The sequence below is a fragment of the Cupressus sempervirens genome, chromosome 6, assembly GCF_028749045.1.
Source record: "Cupressus sempervirens isolate cs-2001-9-10 chromosome 6, ASM2874904v1, whole genome shotgun sequence".
Lineage (NCBI taxonomy): Eukaryota > Viridiplantae > Streptophyta > Pinopsida > Cupressales > Cupressaceae > Cupressus > Cupressus sempervirens.
The window spans coordinates 173,105,965-173,128,640 of NC_143123.1; the positions used below are offsets into that span (position 1 = coordinate 173,105,965).

The following is a 22,676-nucleotide window of genomic DNA, read 5'->3' on the forward strand; positions in this document are numbered from 1 at the left end:
GAAGTGCTCCTCAACCGATAACTTGGCAGCCTTACAATTTTGGATATTACTTAAACAACATTATGAGGGCCAATTTTCTCAATGGCTTGGATGAGAATGTTTGCAAGCAATGAACCATCCTTCATTTCCCCTTCACAATCCAGAGCTGTCAAAGTCATTGCATCTCTTGTGGACATTGCAAAAACTTTGACCAAAAGGCAATTTCTTGCATCTTTCCATCCATCAGATACTATGGACACACTTGTTTCAATCCATGATCCTTGATGGGCTGCATGGAAGCCTCTACATGGCTCACCTTTCTGTCCAATAAAGTGGTGTGCACCTCATAACTTGGGTCCTCGAACCTGCTTGGAGCCTCATTAATTGATCTCACCATTTTTTGCCAATATGGTGAATGGACAACGTTAAATGGCAATCCATTTGCTTAGATTCATCTTGCTACGCCTTGCTTGACAATGTGTCTAGCTTCATTCTGAAATGATATTTCCAAGTGTCCCTTTGCTCTCTTATTTGTCATTGGTTCTTAAGAAACACACAAGAATGAATGGTTCCCCACAGATTTTTCATTGGAAGTGGAAACTAAAGCTATAAATTTCTTTTTTTTAGTTTTACTTCTAGACTTTTGAAAAGGATAAGCATGTACATTCCTAGCTGCTTCATGTGATTGTTTTTGCTCTTGGATATATTTGTTCACAATATGGTTTGCAAGAAGGTTTTTAGGTAGTATACCATCAACTCTTGGCTTCCTTGTACAAAACATAATACCTTTTTGAGGGATATTAACTCTACTATAAGAGCTGCTATATTCCTTTTTTACATGGCTATAAATCCAAAAGTTATCTCCAGCGGACATTTACTGATTCTTTTCACATATTTCCTAAGTTGCCGGTTCGGATTTGGGTACGGATTCAAATTCGAGAATGGGGTTTGAAATTCGTTCAATTTTTTTTTGGGGTTGGGTTTGGATTCGTTTTGGGTTCGTTTGTACAATTATATATATATATATATATATATATATATATATATATATATATATATATATATATATATATATATATATATATATATATATATATATAAGTTGCTGATTCGGATTTTGGTTCTGGTACGGATACGGGGTTCGGGTACGACAATTTATCCTCCCCTTGCGGGTTCAAGTTCGTCCGTATATGTATGTATATATGTTCAATCATTGAAGTTACATATATAAAAAGAAGAGTGATACTCATAAATCTATAATGGCCAATAAAATTATAAATAAATAACTGCATTACTGATATAGTTTCAGCTTACATGCATTACAAATTGACATCAATCTGAACATGATCAATAAACATAACTATGGGCTGGCTTTTACAAATCTATCAACAGTAATTTTATCAGATCTACAAATAAAAAAATCAATCCCTGACCTTCAAATGAATTGAAGTAGAATGCTGTTCACTACTGTCATAAACTAAAGGCATTACATAGACCAATTTTGACTTTAATAATATTACCAAACTGTTGCAAGACACTATCTAAAGCTGACACAAGAGCATGCTGATGAACAAATCAGAAATCCATGCATAGATTGATCCACCGCCTTTTGGTATTTCATGGGTGCCCAAGCTCTTTGTGGATCTTTTATAGAAGGACCCACAAAGAACCCATTAAGTACCCCGTAAGAACCAGTACTAGGACCCGGGCCTAAATAGTAGAACTTGGTAACAGATAAAGGAGAAATTCTACCATTCAACCATACCCGCATTTGACTCGTTATATGGGTATATGGGTATATATTAATACCCATCATTCTATGGAGGTCAATTTTTCTATTTCAATAGATTTATTGATCAATTATAAATCATATTAATAAATAACCTCTCCCTTGAGCACTTTCATTACCTGGTTTTTTTATTTCTCATAAAGTAAATTCCATTGTGAATTAATTTAGGCCCAGGGGGAGGAAGGCTAAAAAGATCAATATATCTTAAGATATGAAAGAATTTAGAATACCTACTAAAAAGACTAATCCAATCCATAATGATACACCTGAAAATAGTACATTTTTTTGACTTGACCAGCCATTAGGAGAGGAAAGTGCGACAGGTACACCAATTACTAGTGTATATATATATATAAGTTCATACACCACTATGCTAATTTTAAAACAACATAGCAAAATACACAGCCATATCAATGTTTCAGTCCGAAAACAATAATGTGAACATTAATAATCAGCCATCATGATCAAATATCATCAAAAGCCAACAAGCGAATCATCACTCTGCTGTTGCAAATTAGAATCACAAAAGGTAATGCTATAGGCCCATTTAAGGCCAATGTTATGATTGTGCCATATTATAAGCTTCAAGAATTAATTGTTATACTCAATGATTCAAAGATAGAAGCTTTGGATAAGATAGAATAAAGCCAAGAAAGCAGGCTTTGGATCCAGATTTAACCACAGTAAAGATCTCTTTAAATTTTGTTCAATCCGTAGCTTTCTATACATGTTGGCCTATATGCACAACATACATTCCATAATAGATGTGTGACACTTTTATACATTCTGATTCTTCTCAAGTAGCATTCATTTCAAATTAAATATGATAAGTAATTTGAGTTCAATCATGTGCTTGAGTCTAATTCTAAGTCTATTTTGGCAATAACTACTTTTTGTAATAGTAAACAAAAAGGTGTTTTTTGACCAAATTCTTTGAAATTCTATCCACATTCCTATATTGGAATCCAAAGTCGCTTAAAAGTTGTCTAGATTATGCCAGGGTTCCTTTGAGAGAATTCCCAACGAAATTCGGTCTTTGTGGCAGACTTTTGACAGACTTTGACAAGGACCAGACTTTGGAGAGAATTGAACCAAGAATTCCTAGGTCCAAGAGAGAATCTAGTAACTTAGCATATTTCCATGTTGGAGAACATGGTTCTTTTTTGAACCAAGAATCCCTGGTGCTAGAAACACTTGCCATTCTATGAGTCAACAAACAACATACTAGGCCACAAACCACAATAGAAAAAGAAAATAAAATAGAGAGCTCACTTTGTTTAAAAAGATAAACAAAAAGATTTCAGCTCAAAGTTGGCCAAGATTCTACCACTAGACAACAAGTTCATTGCAAATCCTTCTGAGGTCGGGCCGTGTTGGGTGGATATTTTGCAACTGAAAGTTTTGGGTAAATTCTAGTCACAAAACAGGTAGACCAGCCATAACATGTGAGACAGAGTCCCTCCTACCTTAAAGGGAAGAATTTTCCTTCTAACCGTTCCTTGGATCAACTCAAGGTTAGCAAGAAGTTGAGAGATTTTGAAAGGGCATTACCAATATTCTTTCCTCTTAACTTTAAAAAAAGAATCCACTTACTCGTGGATCGAGCAATGGGCAAGATGAAACCTCTAACTACACTTTTGTAAATGGTCATATCGATAAACAAACACTAACTCAAAAGCTAACCGAAAGTGTACCAGTTTGGCTCTAGGTCCTATTTTGATCTATTTTATAAGAAAAGCCTTTACCAGTGGGGCATAGATACTTCCAAGCGTAGGGATATTCTAACTATTTTTCATGAATTTGAGATGGTAATACAAGCTACAGTCAAAGCTTCAAGTCTATGTATCACCACAATCGCTTCTAGTCAAAATTTCGGCTCCGATTGCTTCTTAATTCTCTATGCTTTATTATTGAACACACAATAATAACATGAATTAAAGACAATAGGCACAAATTATAGTTAAAGCTTTTAATTTTCTCTATCACAATTACTTCCAGTCAAAGTTTCGAATCCAATTGCTTCTTTAATTCACTTTTCTCCGAAATTTGTACTACACAATAAAAGTTGTGCTTGCACAAGTTTGGCAAAGCTTTCTTGCATATAGCAAAAGATGATTTTTACAATGAGAGGGCACTCCTTTATATAGGCAAAGGAGTTGAGAAAAAAGTGGAGGAAAAAGAAGTAAGTCAACCAACTTTGACCTGGTCTAACTCACAAGAGAAATTATTGGATTGCATGTAATTAGATTTTTTCATGTAATACATCCTCTCCGACTACAAATATGAAAGAAGAAGAAGAAGAAGAAGAAGAAGAAAGAGTTGAGGCTATTGATTCCGAATGAATCAATCCTATGGATTGTCGGCAAAGGCTTTGTACTTTATGATGATCACAGGATCGGGGATTCCTATATTCTACTCCATTGCATTCACCATGATGAATTTCCAGTTGTGATTTAAAAACTTGACACGATCAAGCTTTTCCTCATTCCAAATTGTGAATTACCTTGTCAGACTTGCACATTCTAGATTTTCTGGCACTTTGAAGACCTTCTGAATGATGTCCAAAGGTAAATCTGGAACAACTTTCTGACAAGCATCTGCAACAACTTTAAAAAAAAAAGTGCTTGGCACATTCCCACATGCACTATTGTCCTCGGGCATCAATTGGAAAAATGGAGACCAAATGAATTACAGCTTCTTTGATTCAAAGCATGCCTTATTTACTGGATGTCTTCATTCTTTATAGAAATTGTGGCATATCTTGACTTGCTGCAACATGAAAGTTTCAATGGGATTGCATCCATCATTGGAAGATATGGATTCCAACTCCATGAGAATATTGGCAAAATGGATCTCTGAGGAATAGTATATTTGGAATATTGATTAGATACTCATGGAACATGTGCAATGAATTGGATGTGGTATGGAAAGTACATGCAGAGGGCTAAAATGGGATTTAGGAAGATGGATGGCATGTAAATGCGTATAGGAAAAGGATGAGTTCTTATAAAGATGCCTTGAGGAATGAAGGCTAGGCGTATGGGATGTGTGCAAATGATGACTTGACCTTAAAAGCGTGACCTTTAGTCAAAAATGGGTTCTTTGGATGTCATTCCACGTAAAGTGATTTACATGTAAAACAAACATGAATTTAGGTTCGCAAGAAGGAGGTGCAATGTGCTATGGCATGTAATGACGGAGGTGGAATAAAATGATGCACTTGCACAAAGAGGTGGAAGGTGGAGTGAAGTGAAACACACTTGCAATTTTTTCCAAATGAAGAAATATGAGAAAGCAAGCAAACAAACAACGAAAACAAGTACAAAAGAAACACATACCTTCAGTCTTAGACTCAAACATGCGAACAAGCAAGTTGTTTTCATGTGCAAATTCGAATTTGGAGTTTGGGGAAAATCCAAAAGTGTGAAATGAGAGTTTCATCATATTTAAAGGTAAAATGCACATTTCATGGCATATATATGAACAAGTGTGCAACATCAAGCTAAAATATGTAACAAAATAGCAAGATAAGAACAAACAAATGAACAAGATTGAAAATGTCAACTTACTTGGAGATCAATGAGCCAAAATAGCAAAATTTGAGATTTTGAAGACCAATTCTCCTCCAAATCTCGATTCTCAAACAATAATATTGACTTCTTCAATCTTGGAAGTGATGATCATCAATGTGCAATGAATGGTTGTTTTGCATAAGAATCCTCACAAATGTGGTCAAAGATCACCAATGCATGGGTCATTTTTGGCAAAATCTCCAAGTAAAACCCGTTTTTATCAAAACGTGGTCTTAGAAAGCCATTGCATGAGTCATTTTTGTCATGGGAATGCAAAAATGTGATCTCCAAAGGAAATAACATGCACTAAAACTAAAAAACGACCCCTATTAATCCAAATGTATCAGCTGAAAATGCCATTTTTGAGTGTGGCCAAAAAATTTGGCCAAAAAATCGGGGTCGTTTTTGCAAAAATGTGGCCAAAAAATGCATATATATTAGTTGTTTTTGGCTTGGGAATGCAAAAACATCTTTCCTAAATCCTAATACATGTATCCAAATGCAAAAATATGGCTCCAAAATGCAAAAAAGTGAATGAAAAACCAATTTTCTGGGCGGTTATAGCAAAAATGTGCCCTTGAGGCATTTTTGTCTTCAAGATGCAAAATCGTGATCTCCAAATGCATACACGTGTCAAAATGCCAAATCAGAGTCTATGGATGCATTTACATTTTAAAATGTATTCATATGATGGCTGGAAGTGTAAATTGCACTCTCAAGACCTCATTTCATATTTTAAAAACATGCATTTGCCATGTGTTTGGACTTTTTGGCTTTCGAGTGCAAAAAAGGGGTCTTAGAGGGTGATTACATGAGTTTTAAATGCAAAATTGGATTCTCCAAGACAATTTACATATAAAATCCATTGGCTGGAACTGCAAATCACACTCTTGGAATGCATTTGCATGTTTTAAAATTGCAAAACAATTCAAGTAGTGCAGAAATGCACTCTCAAAGTCTCATTACATATTAAAAAAACATGCATTTGCCCTCAAGATGCAAAACACATTCTAGGAGGATGATTGCATATTTTAAAAACACTCAAATATGCAAGTCTCATTCTAGAAGGCCCATTGCATATTTTAAAATGCATTTATGTACATGTATGTGTTATAAAAATGCCTTTAGTGCAAAATTGCACTTTGTAGCGGTCATTGCATGTTTTAAAAACACTTGAATATGCAAGTCTAACTCTTGGAGAGTCTTTGCACATTTTAAAACACATGTTTTATGTTTAATAAAATTGTCTTTTAGCTCAAAATCATGGTCTCTAAAGGCAATTGCATATTTTCATGTAAATGGGTTTAAGGACATGCTATGCACAACTTTAGTGATGAATTAAGCACATGTTAATTTAATTTTTGAAAAAATATTACTTAATTGGGTCATACATAATATTTACACTATAGATTAATATATAATGGGCAAATATCATTCAAAAAGTAATATTTACTAAGATGTTTTAAATTAAACACAAAAATTAAATCAAACTATATAGTTAATATAGTTGCTTAAGTGAAAAATTAAAAAGCAATTCAACTTAAAAATATAACATAACATGCTTTATAGTTACTTTAAGTGAAAAATTAAAATGATAAACCAACTAAAAAACATAACATAAAGTGAATTTATTATATATTCTTCAAAAAGTAAATTTCAACTTTAAAATATAACATGATATTTTAATTCGTGCAGTTGCCCTTGGAGAGTCCACTTCTTGGGCACTAAAATGATCAAATTTTTTGATTGCCAATTCCGATTAAGCCCTAGGATAGACTGAATTGAAGAGAAAACCGAAAGCTATGATTTGAGCAAAACCAAAACACCAAAAGCTAACAAACACACTCAAAAATGAGAAAAAGGACTTTGAAGGCTTCAAAGATCAAGCATAGGCTCAACATTTAGAAAAACTAAAAAAGATTTGATAAAAGCCTTCACTTTGACGAATCATTATATCAATTGGGGTTGATTGATTGATCAATACTAACCAATTAAATAATGAACTAAATCAGAGAAAAATGAAACTAAGTTGAAAAAGTTTTGTACTATTACCTACATTTTGTGTTGACAAAATGCAGGACAACGGACTGACAAAATTTGGAGTGAATTTGGGGCTTTGCAACCAAATTCTGGGCTAATTTGACAAGGACCTGAATTACTAGCAAATCAAACCTGACTTCCAAGATTTGAGGGACGAATATGTTAACATATAGTAAAATTATTTATGCATAAAAAGCCAATGTGTGTAAATTTAACTGACATAGAGATTTTATGGACAAACATCAATTTGTTATACTAATGTAATGCACCTCTACATATAATAATAAGATAAAATAAAAAAAACTATTAACCTACCAATTAAACGGTAAACCTATTGTTCCAATGACATATATATTAGCTCAATAATGATTGAACTTGTTGAAGTTATTGTTTACATTAAACCTATGGTTCCAATTGTTATTTCCTAGTGAGATCATGCCAATCCCTATGCCTTTTTATAGGGGAACAATAGCATCTGAAATTCCATCGTCTTCGATTCATATTTTGACATTACCTATAATACTTACACAAAATTGACATAAAATATGCATATACTATGCAGAATTCCTTCAAATGTTTATACTTGTAGACCCAGCACACACATGACTACGACATAATGGCCACACTTCCACAAGAGAACCATGAACCGGACCAAAACCGGACCCGGACTGGGTGCAAATCGAACCTAGATCCGGCTATAAACCCCCCAAACCCAGTAATGTAGATGAGACTGATAACTTGAGTAACATTTACTAACATGACAAGGATTTTTACTAGACATCTGGCATTAGATACAAAGTTCTATAGGGGTAACAATTTCAGCACTTATGAAACGAAAAACCATTTCTTGAATTTATATTACACCACGTGTTTCTCTATTCTTGAGCTTATTATCTCTAAGAGAATTAGTTGAGACAAAATGATAGCAAAATTCTTGTCTAATTTAAAACAGTGTCTTCCTTTTATTTCTTGTAGATAGAAACCAGTGCGGTCTGCTTTTACATTTGCAACAATGTCTATCATTGCTTCACCCCTTCCTTGGACTCCAACTAGGCAGTTTTTAAGTCCAAGTTAAGGCAGGTTGGGCCGCTGAGCTGGGTAGCTGGAATGCCCCTGTTGTAACAGAAAAAAAGAAAACAATGACTGTCATCGCTTGTTTATATTGTATTTTCCTTTCCTTGGAAGTTTTGTTTTCCTTTGTAGCTTCATACATTGGTTACTTTTGCAAACATTCTTGTTCTCAAGGGGGCAATTGTTGAGTTACATCTAGAATGATTATAAAAAGGTAAATTTATTTTTATGAACTATGCATTTAGTTACATTTGTGTAAGCTACCACAACCATTAGGTAGTAATCTGTTATAGTAACTGACAAATTTCAGCTGATCCCTGCCAGTAACGTATATCTTTGGAATCAGATTTAGTGGTTGCTGTAAGATGTTACAAATCTCACTCTTAGGATTTCCACTCAATTTTTATAGTATGTGAAGGACATATTTAAATATATATGAAGTGTGCAAAAAGAATGAAACGTGCCCATGACTCCCCATATTCATAAAAATAGCTAGGAGTTCTTATAATAAATGAGGACAATTCAGTTCTTCCTCATTCTTTTGCAAGAGTTCGTTACTTCTACCATTTTTTGAAGAAACCTTTTTGACATGTCCTTGAACAAGCCAAACCAATAACAATAATCAAAGTAAGTTAGTGGCACATTATTCAATACTATTATAGATAGATACTAAATGATTAGGACTCACAAGCAAATAGTGAAAAGAACATAATAATTCTTTCTGCAGCTTTGTTCTAATGATTCTTTGCCAATGAGTATATGATTTTTAAGCCCTTTGACCTAGTTGAGTTTGGCTCTCATCTTGAGGCTTTGAAATGCATAGACATTCTCCAATATATAATCTCTGGAATCAAGTCAATACTCAACAATTGTCCTATGATTACTGGAAAATGTCTTATAAAAAGAACCACATACTGGATTTGTGCTCCTAACCTGTTCACTATTTAATAATAAATTGATTCTGCATTCAATATTCTAAACTTTGGTTGTGTATGATGTATCCACTATATCGAAATATTTCATCTTAGCTAGTAGGTTTCTATGACAAATTTGCATGTTCTAGACAATTTTCATAATCAGCATTGAAATGAGGGAAGCATTGCATAGTGAAGTGTCAGCTAATAATTTAATTTTAATTTTCAGGGTACACCATTTATTTGACCCCTCTGCAATTAGAGTCTTTCCTAACTGAAGGGAGCAACTCAGAGCTATGGCTGGTTTGTATTTCTGACACTATTTAATTTATTATATTGATATAGCTGGAATTGTAAATAATGAATATTATTTATTAATTATCTCCACTGATTGCTTATGGGTTATTGGCTGTCCTATTTGGAATTACATGACACTTCTGACTTTGCATAGCTTACATCAACTATTTAATAGCATGAGAGTGTGGTGACATACCTACTTGATGGACATTGAGTATGAAATGGAGTTCATTGGTTTGGATTGGTATGTTGACATCTATGGCGTCTTTCAATGCTGCTCTGAGTTATGATAGTGATGTTGGTGGCTGTGTTTGTTGGGTTTCTGGCATGTGGGAGTTCATTTTCACATTTTCTTTTTGGTCTACCTTCATGGATGATGATTCATGGTGACTTGAGGAGACATTTCTTCTTCATCTCGTATAGTAGGGTCTCCTTTCCCTTTTAATTGTCTTTTTCCCACTTAAGAGAATAATATAACTTTATAAACCAAACTGACTTATTAATTCCCCTTTTAATTTTAAAGTCACCTTATTAAAACAAGTTAATCTTCAGACATTCAATAAATATCCCTGAACTCAGAAATCCATGTATAATAGCTTGTCAGGAAGCTATCAACAAGATGCTCGAAGTCCAATACCACAAACCTGGAAATACGGACCCCGACTTACTATAAATAGTGAGTATCAGAAATCCCTGGTATCCTAACTCTGATCTGCCTGAAAGTGAAGATGGCCATGTCAAAACTCATACTGACCCCTGGCAAGACCTGTTTAGCCCATGAAACCAAGATGGAAAAAGGTAAATGACGCATCAGAGGTTAATAACTAGAAAAGGGGACATTACAGTCCTCCCTTCCCAAAGATTTCTTTCCCTCAAGCAATCGGTGTGTGCACACTGTAAGTAAAATGCGTAGATCCCATATCAATCTCAAGGAAGTTACTCCACCAAGCTGCTGCACTCCTCTGATACAAATAACATGCCTCAAATTATGAAGCTGCTCATCAATTCTCCACAACAATGCACAAGTTATGCTAATATCAGGATACTGGATAACTCCATGTACATAATCTATCAAATCAACCTGCCCTGAGCATGTGACTGATCCTCTTGGGCTCCACAAACAAAAAGACCATCCACCTTCCTAGCTATCTAGAATAGTCTGTTGCTCCATGCTAAAAAGAAGTAGATTGACCAAAATATCTAATTGCCACATTACTGCTCCTCTAACATGTATGCTGAAACTGTAACTGTACTGAAGAGGTAAGCTAGATATGGCTTCCTCCTTCATGAAGGAAGTGTTACAACCCATGTGCTATCATCATGCCCAACATCTTTATCGTAGAGAAACCGTAGGCATTAGATAAATGAGGAGAAGAATTAATCAATTTATACTCATTTGCACTATCCTTTCCCCTTGTATGTTCCTTGGCCATACTGTAAGCCAAGTCTCTATCCAAGACTGATTTGAAATCAACATTATGTTCCTCAGTCAAATGTAACAAGGTTGCCGCCTGCTGGCTGCAATCATTATTCATTTGGGACTTTTGATCAGTATCAAAAGGTGTTCCATCATCAACTCAAATAGTGGATTCTTCATTATCCAATCAGCATCTATCTCAAAAAGTGAATTACTTTGCTTCATCCAATCAACATAATGCTGGCTGAAAGTATTATCACCATAAGAATAAATATCTTCATGCCTACCCTCTATTTCTGCTACACAAATAGTTGATCCAAATGATGCTTCATGAATCAGTGTACACAATGTCATAATGCATGGAGACTCCTTTGAACTTCCAGGTAGCTGATCCATGGTTGTAGTCATTAAGAATATCATCAGCTTTATCCCTACTAAACTGTCCAAATGATTGAATTTTGTCTTCCTTCTCATGACACTTTATAGGCCGAAACAAATATTCCTTCTACAATCTTGCCCCTTGCTAAGAATGGTTTCAATTTCTCCTCACATTGTTTGATGATATTGCTAACCAAACTACAAGCATCAAAGGAAGTGACATGTGTTTGTTTTAAATCAGCCAATATGGTAGATAAGAAATTTTGTGAATCAGCATCACCCTCTCCAATGATCAAAGACATAATGGATTTTATGAAAGAAAGAACATTTCACTTGTGGTCCCTTTTAATGGCCATCAAAAACTAATGAAACATATCAATAATTATGTCTTCACAACCAAGATCTATCATAATCACGCAAGCTCTAAGTCCTGCAATTGATTCTAAAATTTGGACTACCTTACCAAATGATGGATCAACTGATTCTAAAATTTTGACTACGTTACCAAATGATGGACTATATATATCATTCAATCCTTGAAAGCTTTCTACAATCAATTGGAAAACCTCTTTCATCACCTCCTCGCTGTATGGATCATGTGGCAATGTTATCTTCATAACACAAACAATGCACCGAGTGACTGCATGTTTTACCTCTGTATCAGGATGTCTCAACTATGCTGGTTTGACCAAAGGAATCACAACAAGGAGAATGTTCACTTGCTTGCTTTTAGAACCTAGCTGCTCTATAGTGGATAAACACTTCTCAATTGTCCTCAACTCACAAAGTAAAATATGCTTTGATTGAGGCAAACCTGCAAGTTTCCTTTCTATGTTGTACAGCTTTTCTTCAAGGACTTGTTCCTTGCCATCAGAAATGTTTTTTGGTAGCTGCCTAAACATGTTGTCTTGAAATAGTGTTTGCAAGTTTAGATGTCAACTTAGAATACCAAACTGTATGCTCTAGAAATTCAGTAATCAACCTTTGCATCTCCCTTAATTGCAAACTGAACGCTAAGTTCCACCCAAATAATAAATGCCTTTCTCTATTAATTGATACCCCTCATCCGAAAATTTACTTCTTTATTCGTCTGTGACTGTAAGATGTCAGCTTGCTAGGCCTGAATGATTAAAGAACCGTTTTAAGCTACAGTATGTAGTAGCTAGTAATTTAGGGTGTTTGCAGTTTGTTTGGGTTTTTTGCAGAATTAGTTTGAATTAGTTTCAAATTACATTAAAAAGCAACAATAATTCCTTATAAAATCTTACTGACAATCTCTCCAAACTACTGAAGAAACTAAATGGCTTGTTGCAAGAACCAAAACATCTCCATATGTGTATATATATTCAACTTAAGAAATTACAACAAGTTTTGGATTTTTGGCCCGATCTGTTGTACACAGTAGTTCCAGTCGAAGTAACAGCTGTAACCTTAGTGTGAATACCCAACTCCCACGTACGGCTCATACAAATTTGCCACAATGTTGTCGTTACTGTTAGCTGAGTCTCCTAGTCTGCTCCACAGTGGTGTTCTTTCCTTAGCTTCAATTTCCAACCATTGTTAGCTGTTGAGTCTCCTAGTCTGCTCCACAATGGCATTCTTTCCTTAGCTTCAATTTCCATCCAGTATGTATTTGCTATGACAAGATTCTGTAACCCACGACACACGACACCTCTTCCAGCAATGTATACAACAAAAATAATGCCTTGGCTTTTACCGAGTGAAAATTACCACGTCAATAATGTTTTCTTTGTTGTGGTATTAAAGATCGTTTTCTACAAATGTAATAACATTGCCATTTTTATTGGTGTATTCCAAATGCAGATTTGAAGACTTATAAATATGAGAGGAGACATGTCTCTACGGTTATGATAATAATAATATATTAACAATAATACAAATAACTATATATATATATATATATATATATATATATATATATATTTGTTTAAATGATGATTTACCATCAACAATGTATCTAGTGATCAAATCAATGCAACTGAAGCTACAAACTTAACACTCCCTCCTAGCTAGGGAGGATTTTTAGGTCTCAAGTATATGAAGAGATATCATCTCAATATGATATTTTTGAAATGGCATACTTAAGGACATCAACATATATTCATCAACTTAGATGTTATCTTTCAATATAATCAGAAGTATGATTCAACAAGAAATATCAATCATATGATATTCATCATACTTCTATTCTTTTGGTATGTGCATTGGCATCAAATCCTTGATGCCTATCAAAAGAATATGTTATATCCTAGTAGGATATGAGTTATCTGATTTCCGACACTCCGGGACAACAACTTAATGTAGTCTATTAGATAACAAGAAATCACAATGTCATGATCTCTATCATGACAAGTATCATGATCTTTGGCACTCCGGGAGAACAACTAAATCAAGTCTGATCATGATACGTTCGTTATTCATGATTCATGGGTGATTCGATTCCGATTCACGGCCGATGATTTGATTTGGCCTTGCCAATTCCAATTCTGAATCTCATTACTTTGTTCTAAACCATTGAAAAAGTTTGGTTGATTATTATGCACTGATTGGTGAGTGCGTCTATTAGCCAAAACTCTCTATAGTGGTTGACAGTAAACAGCCAGTATGTTGGGTTTTTACTAACACAGTGTCCCTTGTATATCCTTTTGAATATTTTTTTCTGTTGTCAAATGTTTGTAATAGCTTTAACTGATAATATTCAGTTCCTCGGTGAATACTTAAACAAGACACATTAATTCTAGTTTAGTTTATATAGTTCCAATATTATCCATTTGTATAATTATTTGGGAAGGTCATGCTGAATTTATTTATCTCTGAGCATTGTTAACTGGGTCGCTATGTATTTATTGTTAGATTTAGGACTAATCTGTAAAAATGATGTCTGCCTGATTCTTTTTGTTGGAATTGCTTTGAGAATAAACTTATAATTCTACCTATTTCTTTTTCTTTGACTTATAATATTTAATCCATTGGATGCATCAAATTATTGCTGTGAAAAATGAAGTAAATTATTTATGCAGGTGGAATTTCGAGCTTTGTGGTCATCCCGTTGTATTCAAGCAAGTCGAGTTCTATCAGATCTTTCGCTGATGTATGTCACAAGGAAATAATTGCAAACGGACCTAAAATTTATGTTCATTTTGATAAGAGTTTCAGTCAGAGAGGACGGCAGCTAGTCTGCCGCATTATGCATCATTTTTTGGCTTCTTTCGTGGGAATAAGGGTTGCATGAGCATCTTACATTCAATCTAGACTATGACAATTTTAGTTTCAGAAGCAAATTCTGTCTGTTCTTATTGATACTCATTTCTTTTTGTCATAAGTCAGTGAATAATTATCTCAGGATCTACCTTTTCCGCTTGATACTATCTGCATTGAGTTATCATGTATAATAATGTTGGATCTCAGGTACTCGTCAAAGAATCTTTCATTTGGGTTGGTGGATTTGGGTCGCTTCCCTAATGCTGCTTCCAAGTTTGGGATTACACTAGGTGGTAAGAAGCTAATGGAGATTTTTTATATCTTTTTATGCATAATTCTTGTCACCATAAAATCTGTAGTGTATTGTTTTAGAATTTAAAGTTAGAAAATAATTGGATATTATGAAATTCCTTCCTAATGCTAGAGTCGTTTGTAGCTGTAGTAGACAATTCTTTGGTTATTCCATCGTGAACTATATTTGGTTTTTATATTTATTGTAATGTTTGCCATGTATTACATCTAATGTTGTGCAACTGGGCAGCTAATATGGGGCAACTTCCAACTTATATTTTATTTGAGAATGGTGTTGAAGTATCTCGTATTCCAGAGATGGATTTAGAGGGAAAGTCCAAGACCCCAACAATTACTAAGGTTTGTTCATATGAATCAGCTATGTATTTCTTTGAATTTGTCTTGGATAAGCCCCTCTTGTGATAGTAAAAAGAAAGCGACTGTTTAAATCTTTCTGTTGTTAATGTTTTAGCGTCAATAGAAGTAAAACATTGATTATTTGATATATTAATCTGTGTTTATGTTTTTCAGATCAATTGTTATAGGTGATTCTTATATATATAATATATATTATATATTATGCATTATATCTCTTATATATATAATATGTATTATATATATTATTCATTATATATTATTATATAATAATATAATATTATTATATTATATTACATATATGGTTAATATATATATATATATATATATATAAGATGAGTTATGCATATAGTTATTTATAAACTAAATGATGATTAACTATAGAGACATGTCTCCTCCTCTCATATTATACATATATGAGATCCAAATCTGCATTTGAAAATCATCAATTACAGTGGCAATGAAAATACATTTGCAGATATGATCTAAGTTATTTCAACATGGTATCAGAGCTGCAGGCTGCAAATGTAGAAAATAGAAAAGATGTAGAACAGTTATGAGATAATAATTTAAAAAAAAACAAACAATAGAGAAGCTTGGTTCATTACAGTGGAATCATAGCAAACATCTTGCCAGTGTGTAAAATTTTATTTAAGAGTACCAAATCATAAGAAAATATACATGTATGAAACACAGGCAACTCCATCTAAAGTCTACAGTTAATATGTATGAAACACTGGCAACTCCATGTTTGAATGAATATTGGGACTGGAGTCATTTCACAGACAATTTGACAGCATCAGCCTATTAACATCGATATCTTTCCTAAGCAATGTTTAAGGCAGTGATCAACTTGTATGATGACTTGGCCATATGATCTGGCCCATTAGTTCTACGTGGAAGTCATTTCTTCAATGGCCAATAAGTGATACAATACACAGGAAGGGAAAAGAAAGACGTGCAATGTTGTAAAGAAAATGTCACAGAAGATATAACATGGTGTAATACAATTAAAATTTGCATAGAGGAAAACATACCTTGCACGGAGAAATCTATGGATACTTTTGGCATTAAATACATATCAATTTATAAAATGGCCAGAAAAAGGCGGTAAAACAAACAATAATTATCCTTGCAGTACACATATCTTGGCAGATTAATCTGTAAAGAAGTCATTCAGTCAATTGAAAAGGATGGATGGAGGTCAGAATTTCTCATTTCTTGGAGATCGCGTGTGGGAAGATAAATCTCACATGAATTACATCTGTGTTATAAATTGTTGTAATTCCGGCATAAAATCCTTCAAAGTTGGTAGTATGAATTTTCCAGCCCAAACTCTGCAGGCTCTTAACATATAATTGTGTCTGTAAATTATAGCAATTGAAAGACTGGAGAAAGGAAGTTTATAGTAATGGAGTTCACAACTATCTCTGCATGGAATTTATAGTAATCATTATGGCCTTGCTGATATTGTTCAAGCCGAAACTAACAATATATATTGTGATCCATTAAAATTAATTTGTCATTTTGACTCAAATTGAATATAAGTGAAAAACTGAACATCGTAATGGGATATCAACTGGTATGATTATTACCATTGTGACCATTCACTAGTATCAGCATCGTTAAAATATATTAAATTAAAGAGTAGTATCTAAAAGACAGAATAACATTACCAAGTTTCTCTGCAATTAGAAGCACCCAGGCGGCCATCACAACCTGAAAGAATATAATTGCACAAAAAAAATGGAGGATTGAGCAGTTGGTATAAGAACACACACATCCTGCTATTAATTTCCATCAGAACTTATGGCGATGATGTGGAGTCATTCATTTTTAACGTCATCTTTGCAATCTCATATGTTTTATGATATTCAATGATATACACAACGATCCAGTGTACAGTACCAACATACATTGTTTGGCAGTACTTATAACCTTCTGTGATACCTCCACTTATAATAGTTCCACATATTATTCAAGCAAATTCTTGCCCTCCAACTACTAGTATAGTGTATCTTCTAGTTCTTGTTCATAAGACATGCCAAGGCGGTTGACATATGTGATGCAAACCATTAAAAGAACAACATACTATAAATTGGGAGAAATTTCGACCAGGTCGTATGCCATGTAGGTATTGACCAGCAGCAAGGGAGGAAATCATTAGGCCCACCGCTAGGACTTCAGATACCAAGCGAATTAAGGTAAGTAATCAGGTATGCTTTAATGGTAATAATGATTTTATATTCTATGTTTAATAAAACATAAAATCATATGGGATATTATAATTGAATATATATGTGGCATTTGATTTAAAATAATATTTAATAATTTGATATAATGTTTGTTAAATATAATGAGATTCATTATGTCAGTATATTATATTTTGATTGATTATTTATATTACAAAAGGAATAGTGTGAATTTATGAAACTATTAAATATTACTTTTTAAATAAGCAAATGCTTTGTTGAAAAATATAGATTAAAATATATGCATAGTAGATTGAATATACGCACGTATATGTTCAAAGTATTTTATTTTTTATCAATATTATATTGGGATGATCTTATATTATTATGTAGAAATATATAAAAACCATTGCGTCTCACACTCAACATTGGTATATATTGAATCATAATCAATCCAGTTGATATGTTTGATGGAATACTTTTGAAAGGCCATCTCATAATCATCATCAAAGTAGTCGAAACATGATAAAAGAAAATGGGAGGTAAGTATAAAAGGTGTATTGCTATTTTAAGTCTTCTTTATACATCATTTTTATATAGATATGTATATAAATGAGAATTTATAAGGAGAATATCTTAATGATATTTAATAATTTAATATTATATTTTGTAACATATAAATATGTTAAAAAATATAAGTTATTAGTATTAATGTGAAGTATTAATATTGTTATTGAAATATAAATGAAATGGGAGGAGACTATGTCATATGAGGGAAAGTCATATATATAGAAACTAACTATTGTGTTATCTTAATCCTATTATTGAAAATAAAGAGAGATGTTATAATCATTTATGTTGTTGTTAGTAATGGGCATGAGTTCAATTACTAACATGCATGTTGACATTCTGATTTATACAATCAAGAGCTATATACCTTGGTCTTTTCCTCTGAGAATGTTCTTGCAGAAATAGAGGGAGAGTGAGATTCAAAAGGAGGTTAATATTTCAAGCAAAGAGAGGGAGAAGATAGAGAATATGATTCAGTCAATCTTCGGTGATCTCAATCATATTGATTCAGAGGGAGTAAATCATGTTGTGATTGAATCTTCAATGATCAATAAATTGTAACAGTGAAGAGGACTGTAATTTCATGCAACTATGTGATTTAATGGGTCTACCCTTGTGGACAAGTTTGTGTTCGCTTATACTACTAAGCTTAAGGTTTGGAGTGTCTATGGATGAAAAGAGCAAGTTGTAACTTAGAAAGAAGTATTCAAATTTGATATGATGTGAAAGTATTCAAAGATATACGACTGGTAACTTTACATTGTGGGGGGAATAATAGGCAATGTTTCATTCCCACTTAAACTATCCTTAGAAAAAGAGATATTCCATGATCCTCATGGGTAGATAAGTACTTGTATCTTTTACAATTATCTATTTATTTATTTATACATACTGTAAGGGTTATTTGCTTTGATCTTTTCCTTTATGTTTGGGGATATTCTTACAGGAAAAGAAGGTTGGTACTTTATATATGCTACCAAATATTGTGAAGACTAAATCTAATGATAGTAGTTCCAAAGAGCGCGATGATCAAGATGGATCTTGAAGCAAGTATCTTTGATGATTCAGATTATGAGATTCTTCTACATTAAGAGGGAGTATGACATTTCTTCAAAGGCAATGCTGGAGCTTAAAAGATTGATATTTAGAGGGAGTATAGAAATACATGTGGGTGACTACATGATGTTCATGGACCTACTCCTACATATATCAAGAGGGAGTGATGAGTTTGACAGGCATCCTTGTGTAAAGAGAGTTTCTGAGGAAGTAACAAGAGGACCTAACTTCCCAGGATTGATGTTTAGAGGGAGAAATTTTTGAGATGCAATCCTTATGGATGAGAAGTTCTAAATGAGAATGTTAAATTGAAATATTTTAAAGGTAAAAATTGATATGTTGATTTCAATCTATATTTGGTTATATAATTGTTGTTTCAAATATGTAATGAAAGGTGACGATCTTTCATTGGCATATATAAACAAAAGGTAATCATTGTAAGGTGACGATCTTACATATGTAGGCCTGTTATCATGGTTCTTTGGGTCGGAATTTGTCGGACACCATGATAACAAACAAAAGGTAGTCTTTGTAAGGTGACAATCTTACAAATGATAGTCCTGTTATCATGGATATCTCTAGATATTGTTTTCAGACAATTAGAGATCATGGGTAACAAATCTATTATGTCATCATGGACATCTCTAGACATTGCTTAAGTGCAAGTAGAGATCATGAGTGTGTTATGGGCATCTCTAGACATTGCTTAAGTGCAAGTAGAGATCATATGTGTATCATGAACATCTCTAGACATTGCTTAAGTGCAAGTAGAGATCATGAGTGTCATGAACATCTCTAGACATTGCTTAAGTGCAAGTAGAGATCATGAATTGCAAATGTGTCATGGACATCTCTAGACATTGTTTAAGTGCAAGTAGAGATCATGAAAATTTTAATCACTATGGACATCTCTAGACATTGCTTAAGTGCAAGTAGAGATCATAGGAAATACTTTATGTTGCTAAGAGATTTTAATATACATTGTGTTGATTACATAATGACTCCGATTCTAATCTAATGATGTTTTACTTCTCCCTTGCTAAAGAGGGAGTGTTAATGTCATAGCGTCAATAGAAGTAAAACATTGATTATTTGATATATTAATTTGTGTTTATGTTTTTCAAATAAATTGTTATTGGTGATTCTTATATATATAATATAATATGTATTATATATATTACTATATAATAATATAATAATATTATATTATATTATATATATATTATATTATATTATATATATATATATATATATATATATAAGATGAGTTATGCATATAGTTATTTATAAACTAAATGATGATTAACTATAGAGACATGTCTCCTCCTCTCATATTATACATATATGAGATCCAAATCTGCATTTAAAAATCATCAATTACAATGGCAATGAAAATACATTTGCAGATATGATCTAAGTTATTTCAACATCTATAGCTTCAGTTAATTTTGAAGATGTATGTGTTATTCCTCATTAAGGGTTTCAATGTGATACTTTTCCTTAAGAAGTACAAAATATGAGCAAATTCCACCCTACAGCCGTCATCACACAATTTTTTGGGAAAACAATTCCTTTTAGAATATGTTTTGGCTTTTGCTATGATCCAAATTTATAAATATTTTAGATTGTTGCTGTGATAGAGATCTTTATCTCTGATTCTTTGATTTTGCCATATGTTGAAATTGGGACAATATCTCTGTATTGCATCGTCAACTAGAGAAAATATTTATGCTGATATTTCTGTCATATTCTTTCCTATAATCAAGTGAACACAATGTGACATTCAATGTGTGCTAGGTGTCACACTCTAATTACTTGACATCTTATTATATGAAGTGACATGTGACATGCAAAGAGTCACTTGTGTGGAAAAATAAAGAGACTTGTTTCTGGAAACTTAAGAGACTTTCGGTTGTGATATGAAGAGTCTATGATTACTTTGTGTGATAAGTGTGGTATTCAGTTGATGGCATTTTACTTGAAGATTTATTACATTAATAAAAGAGATTTTTTGGTGTGGTTGGGTTTTTCCCTTCATTTTGAAGTTTTTTTCTAGGATAAGTTTGTTGTGTCATATGTGCCTATTTTTTGTTTTCATTTGTTTATTGCTGTTGTTCTTCATTTCTGGGCAAAACATTAACATGGTGTCAAAGTAGGTTAGATAACAACAATTAGGGAAGCCTCTTTTCACTAGCTTGTGTATTTGTTGCAGGATACATAAGTTTTTTACGCTATTTGTATGTGTTAAAAATAGTAACTGCAATAGAGATCAAATTTTCTATGATATTTGTTGTTGATTCTCCCTTAGTCAAATTGCTTCCAAATTTTGGTTTGCTCCTACAAGGATCTTCTATTGATTTATCTCTTGTTTCATCTCAACATCCTTCATGTCTTCATGACTTGCCGTCTATCTAGTTTCTGTTCATGCACTCGTGTTTTGTTTGCTGCTCTAGCTTGTTTGTGCTCATATTCATCAATTCTTCACTTCATATTTCCTATTGTTATATTTTAATGATATGTTCGTGATGATCCTTTGTGAAAGTTTCCTTTAGTTTTATTAACAACATGAAAATCCTTCTTTCCACCCAATGTGTTCAACGATCCATTTATTTTGTTTTTCTCTGTCTTGTGTCCTGAAATGGAAAGGCATTCAAAGATTTTTATTCATCACTGAATTTATATTTATTATCGATGTGTCTCTTAGAATATTGGATTTGAAAAATGATGAGCAAAGATACAAAGCATTGTAATGGGCGAGTCTTTCCTTGTTTTAATTCAATTTGGGAAGATCATTTGTAAAGTTGGACACTTGAGAATATATGCAGAACTCTTTTAGTTACTGTATAACTGACGAAGATAGGTGGGAGAGTGTGACAAGCTGTTGTTAATGGCTACCAACAATTTTTCATTTTGTGGTGCCCCACATTGTTATCATATCACCCCTATTACTTGGTTTTGCAACACCTTTGTTTTTTGTGTGTATCTTGGAGTGCTAGTATCATTCTCATTCTTCTTTCTTGGCTTCTTCCTTCAACGCTCGCTAGCCGATTTCGAAGATGGACAGTTGGGGTTAAATTTTTTTTTTAAAAAAAAAAGAGGTGTAAACGCTTTGACCTGGAGCTATGAACCAGTGAGGCCACAAATGGGGACCTCATCCCCATGAGATTTGAACCTTGATGGCAAGGATATCAACACAACAACTTAACCATCACAACATGCCACTATTGGCAGTCGGGGTTAAATTGATTCTAAGCCATACGAAACAGTTTTACAAATTTATTAGAAATGTGATACAAAGACTTCTATAAATTGGGCCAATCAAGATTCGAACATTTGGAAGGCTATTCAACATTGTTGTTCCTCCTTCCATTATAGTTATTCAGGCACCTTTACATTGTTCATAGAGACTCCCACTACATCAGGTGGAGTGACATTGTTGGCAAGTGATTTAACAAAATTCTTGCTAATACGGACAGGGAAGGTGAACTTGAGTCATATTATGAGGATAAGTTA

The 22,676-nt window shown here is 33.3% G+C and overlaps 1 protein-coding gene across 17 annotated transcripts in view; it reads left to right on the forward strand.

The window, feature by feature from the left end:
• The window catches only part of LOC149551807 (Thioredoxin superfamily protein), a 132,764-nt gene that overhangs the window by 88,841 nt on the left and 21,247 nt on the right, over positions 1-22,676 (forward strand). For all 17 annotated transcript variants that reach the window (XM_089787296.1, XM_089787295.1, XM_089787294.1 and 14 more), the window contains 4 exons: positions 9,595-9,668; positions 14,499-14,569; positions 14,887-14,972; positions 15,221-15,330. In XM_089787296.1, coding sequence (XP_089643422.1) covers positions 9,595-9,668; positions 14,499-14,569; positions 14,887-14,972; positions 15,221-15,330 — 341 coding nt within the window. The remainder of the gene's footprint in view (positions 1-9,594; positions 9,669-14,498; positions 14,570-14,886; positions 14,973-15,220; positions 15,331-22,676) is intronic.